At 38.1% G+C, this 6,939-nt stretch overlaps 1 protein-coding gene across 1 annotated transcript; it reads left to right on the forward strand.

Moving 5' to 3' along the window:
- Positions 1-2,554: 2,554 nt before the first annotated feature.
- eif3g (eukaryotic translation initiation factor 3, subunit G) lies at positions 2,555-6,360 on the forward strand (the record flags this gene model as incomplete). The annotated part of the gene is made up of 9 exons (XM_079885675.1): positions 2,555-2,683; positions 2,759-2,805; positions 3,431-3,519; positions 3,615-3,674; positions 5,134-5,238; positions 5,412-5,607; positions 5,702-5,809; positions 5,893-6,029; positions 6,250-6,360. Exons 1-9 carry the CDS (start codon positions 2,661-2,663, stop codon positions 6,358-6,360), a joined length of 876 nt encoding a protein of 291 aa, XP_079741801.1. The 5' UTR covers positions 2,555-2,660.
- Between the last annotated feature and the right edge of the window lie 579 nt (positions 6,361-6,939).

Here is a 6,939-nt window from a genome sequence, read left to right on the forward strand (position 1 = left end):
TTTTGTGCTCAGTTACCCATTTTTGTGTTGATTTTGATGTTTGTTTTGGACCGTTGTCCTGATGGAAGATCCAACCACGGCCCATTATACGATTTCAAGCAGAGGCTGTCAGGTTTTGATTTTTTATCTGTTGGTATTTGCTAGAATCCATAATACCATGTATCTGAACAAGATGTCCAGGACCTCCAGCAAATAAATAGGCCCACAACACATAAGATCCAGCAGTGTATTTAACCGTAGGCATGGGGTACTCTTCATCCCTGTTTGCACCAAACACATCTGCTGGGTTTGTTGCCAAAAAGCCCTTTTTTAGTTTCATCTGACCACAGAATCCGGTCCCTTTTGAAGATCCAGTCGTGTCTGATAACTGAATATGCTGGAGTTTATTTTTGGAGGAGCGAGGAGGATTTTTCTTGAAACCCTCCCAAACAACATGTGGGGATGTAGGGGTTGTTTGATAATTTTTTTTAGGATTTCTGACCCCAAGACTCAACTAATCTCTGCAATTCTCCATCTGTGATCCTTGGAGAGTCTTTGGCCACTCAAACTTTCATCCTCATCATCCATTAAGACAATATAGACACACGTCCTCTTCCAGCAGATTTGTAACATATTTAGTTGATTGGAACTTCTTAATTATTGCCCTGATGGTCAAAATGGGGATTTTCAATTCTTTAGCTATTTTCTTACAGCCACTTTCTATTTTGTGATGCTCAACAATCTTTTGCTGCACATCAGAACTATATTCTTTGGTTTAATTCATTTTGATGGATGATTCAGGGAATTTGGCCTTTGTGCTTCCTCATATTTAAACTCCTGTGAAACAAGAAGTCATAGCTGGACAATTTCATGTTCCTAGTCACACTGGTGTGCTAAATAAAGGTAAATATTAATGGGAATATACTTCAGAGATATTTTATTCATAAATAATTCTAGGAGTGCCAATAATTGTGGCCGACGTGTTTAGGAGAAAAACATTTATTTCATAATGTGATTTACCCCCCAATTTAAATTCTTTTACTTCAATGAAAGGTTAGATTTTTGCCAATTTTTTGAATGAAAGATCAAAAGGATAAACAATGAAGATTTTTTTTTTCAGCCATTTTTGATCATATTTCCTACCAGGGGTGCCATTAATTCTGACCACCACTGTATGTATATATGTATTTATGTATGTATATGTTAAATGTCATAAATAAATATTAGCCCTAAATTACCCAGAAAAGCACTTCTTAAAAAAAAAAATAGATTTGGGGTATATTGAGCTCCAATAATATTCCAGTACACTGACATTTACAATATTACTTTCATTGGACTTCACAACTATTGTTTAATGTATAACTCAAGTGAACCTTGATCAAGCCTGCTGTATCATATTTACTATGCAAATTTAACTTTGCTGAAAAACCTGTTGCACATAATCTACTGCATGACTTCTGTCGTCGTAATAGTTTTAGTATAAATCTAAAAACGTCCCCCTTCAGATTGTGATAAACACATACAATGATTTTAAGGATTTTTATAATGTAAACATAGGAATAACTTTTATATTGTCAGTAATATTTCAAGATGAACACTTACTGGAATGAAGCAAATTAGGTTTACTTGATTATCCATTTAAAATATAAATAAAACATATGTTAAAATGAGGGTATCAAAGATGATATATCAGGCTTTTGAGGAACAAGTTCATCGCTCAACCATATTGCATTGCATTATATGTTTGTCAAAGCTACAAAGCTTTGATCATAAAAATAGGCATTTAAATATCATCTAAGATTAGTATTTGTATGGATGAAATATGATGCTCAACAAAATAACATACGCAAACCCTTTTTTTATTTTATAGTTTGTCTAGGATCAATAAACTGTTTCATTTCATATTGTCTATTATTACATATGGTCAGGCTTTTGCAGGGTTAAGTCAAGTTTGTTAAAGCCAGTTTCCCAATACATACTGATGTAAAGCAGCTTTAGAGAAAATATTCCCTTCTGCTGTTCAGCTGGACATTTGAAGTTCTGAGGCATATAGGCTGACCTTAAAATAATGTTTTGCATTTCATAGGAAAAGTTGGTAACACTTTACAATAAGGTTCATTATAACATTAGTTAATGTATTAACTAACATGAACTAACCATGAGGAATACATTTGTTACTGTAGGCTATTTGTTAATCTTTGTTAATGTTAGATAATAAAAACAAAGCTGTTCAGTGTTTGTTAATGTTAGTTCATGGTGCATTAAATAATGTTAACAAGATTTTATTAAAGTATTAGTAAATGTTGAAATTAACATTAACAAAGATTAATAAATGCACGAGTGTAGTTCATTTTTAGGTCATGCTAACTAATGTAGTTAACTCATTTTAACTAACGAACCTGTAAAGTGTTGCCGAAAAGTTGTGGTTGCTATTACATTTTTGAGGTTAGTTAACATTTTTGTAATGGCATTTTCGTATGTCCCTACGTAGATAGATTTAATTTTAGCACACTTTCTCTTCTCTTCAATCGCTCTTCTTCACCCCCTCCTCACCCCCTCCCCCTCACACCCGCAGTCGTCCTCCGCGCGCACAGGGGTCGCTGTAGCGCAGCGCGTGCTCTCGACCACCGCTGACTGTCGCGGGAAACGCTTCCTCTCGAGGCTCAACGTTACCCGTAAAGATGCCGTCGATCGAATTCGACGAGTAAGTTTTTCATATCGTTTTTACTGACTCTTACTGCTGTTTAATAGGCATCTAATGACTTGTGTTTTTCGACAGCTCAAAGCCGAGCTGGGCTGATCAGGTAGAGGAGGAGGGAGATGAAGGTACGAGGCCGCAGCGCAGCCTGCGCTTAAATATCATCACACACACGTGTTTAACACACACTCTTTCATTAAAATACACTCATTACATGAAGCCATATGAGAACATGCTATACATATATATAAACACTCTGATTATTGTGAAAAGTACAGGAAATGAAGGAGGATGCCTGACTGAAGAAGTCAGCTGGTGCTTTGTACTGTGGCTGCTATACTAATATATATATAATGCTATACTACATACAGCTATAATATATTGTACTGTACTTCTTTGCCATATTAAACACTGTTCAATGTACTATAATATACTAGTTACTTGTCAGTAGTGACAATTAGGTAAATTGAGAAAAAACTAGATGTGCAAAGAAGGTTAACATTTTTTCCACTATTTAAATAATCTTTAACAAAAAAATACAGTTCACTTGGATATGTGACAACACTAAACATACTAATATTCCATGCAGTCAATTAGTTTAAGGTCATAAAACTTCTACAAGAATTAGAATAATAAAAAAAATAGTATTAGTATTAGATGACATGTGCATAATGTTCTGCTTGACCTGCCATGTGAACTAACCATAGTAACGCATCTATAAGCGATCAGTTTACATAGAATATTTCTCAACAGGTTCGCTTCCTTCGCCAAAAGAGACCGTCAAAGGTAACATCAAGACTGCCACAGAATACAAGATAGATGAAGATGGCCAGAAGGTTAAGGTCAGTGGAGTTTTATATTCTTTATAGTATATAGTACTTGTGAAAAGGTTTCAGAGAAATCAGGTTTCATATTTATTCGTTGCTCCTCTGGTCAGATTATCAGGACGTTTAAAATTGAGACGCGGAAGGCCTCCAAAGCAGTTGCCAGGAGGAAGGTAGGCTATGTCTTCATTTGTCTTTAATATATTCATATCTAGGCCTGTCACGATCATGAATTATTGTGCTGATGATTAATTGTCAAACAAATAATTGCGATTAACAATTTAGTGTTACTTAGTGTAAGCTGAATATATATATATATTTTTTTTACCTTTTAAAATGATAAACTGGGTTCATATGTTTTACTTAAATGGGACATATCATGCTAAATCCATCTTTTTAGCCCTTAAATGCATTTTGTTGTATATTTGGAGTGTTTAGAAGTACAGAAAAGTTGAAATTATTCTCTTCAGGTGCTTCGTTGTTATCTTTATATTCTGTTTTGTCCTTATTTTTCAACCTGTTCCGATTTTTCTGTTATCTATGACATTTTGTGAACTATTACGTCACAGTATTTGCAGCGGAACTGCCAAATAAGGACATCGACTACCGGCCCAACACTTCGAGCAATCCGCCATTTTTATTTCTCGCTGCAATTTTGTAGTCCAAGCTAAAAGATGCAGAAGTTACGAGAGGGTAAGTTAAAATGTTTGGTTGCTGGATGTAGTAACCCACACGCTTCATTACACCGTCTAATGTAGATGAACTGCCGCGCTTGTGACAGGGTGCATGTTTAACTGAAAGAACGAGCAGAGAGAGAGACCCGGTCGCGCGCACGCACTCTCTCTCTCTTCGGAGCCAGGCGAAAATGTAAACAAGACATCACTGTCTCCAAACTAGACGCTGTCTTTCTCTCTCTCCCTCGCACATATTAATCAAAATAAATCGACACGGTGGTAAAAGGTCGGAAGACCAAAGTTTCATGTGTAAATACAGTAACACACCATTGCGATACATCCATATGAAGACGTTGTTCTGCAGGTTCGTCGTCTTCATTTTCATCTCGCTCCGGCTCCGACTCTGGCTCAAACATGTAAGGCTGGCTGGACAAGTCTTCCGTTGTTGACATTTTGTTAATAACGTGTGAATAAAAAGTTTCTGTGCCGCTAGATAATCCTATCTCTGCTATCAGACTACAAAAATGGCCGAACGGGGTGGAGTTGAACCTCTGCATCCTGGAGAGGGGGCGGGGTATGAAGTGTCTCAATTGTATTTAAAGAGACCGCACCAAAACGAGTTGCTCTCAGACGCACATCAGAAAAGGGGTAGAAAAGGGGCCTGTGGAGCTATAATAATGAGGAATTCAGACCCAAGCATTGCAGTTCTGCTTTATATAGACTACAAATGTATGATTTATATGTAAAAAGGAACAATTTAAAAGCATGATATGTCTCCTTTAAATGCTATGAAATTAATATTTAATAACTGAAATAACAGTTAATTTTATATATTCTTTGGCAAAATGTCATTGAAATATTTATACTGCACAATTAGACGATTAATCCATAATCGCGACAGGCCTATTTATATCTCCATTAAACATTTTTGGAGAGATTAATTGTCTTTTCCCAACAGAACTGGAAGAAATTTGGCAACTCTGAATTTGACCAACCAGGTCCGAATGTTGCCACCACTACAGTGAGTGATGACGTCTTCATGACCTTCATCTCCAGTAAAGAGGTAGGATGGTGATGAACTCCCAGTTTTTGCACTGATCCATACTTAGAAACTGAAAAGTGTTTTGTAAGTCAGTTCTGATTTGATGCAAGCTGATATATTTCAGTCCTTTGACGCGTTTCACTTCCCTTTTGTACCGATGCCAACTTGAAGTGATTCTCCCCGCTGTTTTACAGGACTTGAACGCTCAAGACCAAGACGAGGACCCAATGAACAAGCTGAAAGGTCAGAAGATCGTGTCCTGCCGTATCTGTAAGGGGGATCACTGGACCACTCGCTGTCCGTACAAGGACACACTCGGCCCAATGCAGAAGGAACTGGCCGAGCAGTTGGGCCTGTCCACGGGAGAAAAGGAGAAGGCAGCGGGTACAGGTATGTTAAGCACATTTTTGGAGTCGATTATTCTTTTTTTTAAACATTTTTTTATATATAATATATATATAAATAATTTTGTTTTGATATCTAGAGCCCGAGCCTGCCCAACCAGTCCAAAGCAAGACTGGGAAGTATGTTCCCCCCAGCCTGCGGGACGGTGGTACTCGCAGAGGGGAGTCCATGCAGCCTAACCGCAGAGGTGCGTGTTTGAGATTCAGATCTCCAACACTGATGTTCTCAGTCATGGAGGCTAATGCTAATGTGTTGGTATTTTCTCTGCAGCGGATGATAATGCTACAATCCGCGTGACCAACCTTTCCGAGGACACCAGGGAGACGGATCTGCAGGAGCTTTTCAGGCCTTTCGGCTCCATCTCTAGGATCTATCTGGCCAAGGACAAGAACACAGGCCAGTCTAAGGTGAGAGATGTGAAACACGACGAGGAGTAAAAGATCCAAGTTGATTCATTTACTCGTGAACAAAAACAGGAACATGAGCTTAATGGTTCAGCTAAAAATAAACCGATTTGCTCATACTTGTTTTTCTAAAATTACTGTTTCACTGTAAGAAAACACATGAAGCACCCTGTGAGTTATCCTTCTGGAGAAATTCATATGACTTGTTTCCCCATCACTCCAGGGCTTTGCCTTCATCAGCTTCCACCGCCGTGAGGACGCAGCCAGAGCCATCGCTGGCGTGTCGGGCTTTGGATACGATCATCTCATTCTCAATGTGGAATGGGCCAAGTGAGTCCTCTAGAAACTCTTCATTTAAAGGGATAGGGATTAATTGTCATCGTTTTCTCACCCTCATGTTGTTCCGAACCTGTATGAGTTTCTTTCTCCTGTTGAACACAAAAGTATAATTTTGAAGAATGTTGGTAACCAGTTGACGTCCATAGTATTGAAGTCAGTGGCTACTGTCAATTGTCTGGTTACTGACATTCTTCAAGATATCTTCTTTTGAAGAGATTTCCATGTCAAAGAAGTCAGAGATTCAGAGAAAAACCTACCTAGTATGTAATCGCCATTGGCCAATAGTTTGAGGGTGTTTACCAGTCGGAGCGAAGTTTGCTTTGGCAAGCTGTTTCAAACTCTCCAAACAAACTTTTTTTCTTCGATTTCGCTTGGTGTATCAGGGCCTTTAGAGTCTAAATCGAGCAGCAGGTGTGTTTTCTCTGATCTGATCATGTTTTGCTTTGTCTTTCCAGACCCTCCAACAACTGAGGGAGTTCCATAAATATTCCAGGAGGTCTAGAGCTGTTCTCCCAATTGTATAAGGCAGTGATTCAAATAAATGCAAATTGTCTGATGTGTTGTGGCTATGTTC

This window comes from Squalius cephalus, assembly GCF_949319135.1.
Source record: "Squalius cephalus genome assembly, chromosome: 1".
Classification (NCBI taxonomy): Eukaryota; Metazoa; Chordata; class Actinopteri; order Cypriniformes; family Leuciscidae; genus Squalius; species Squalius cephalus.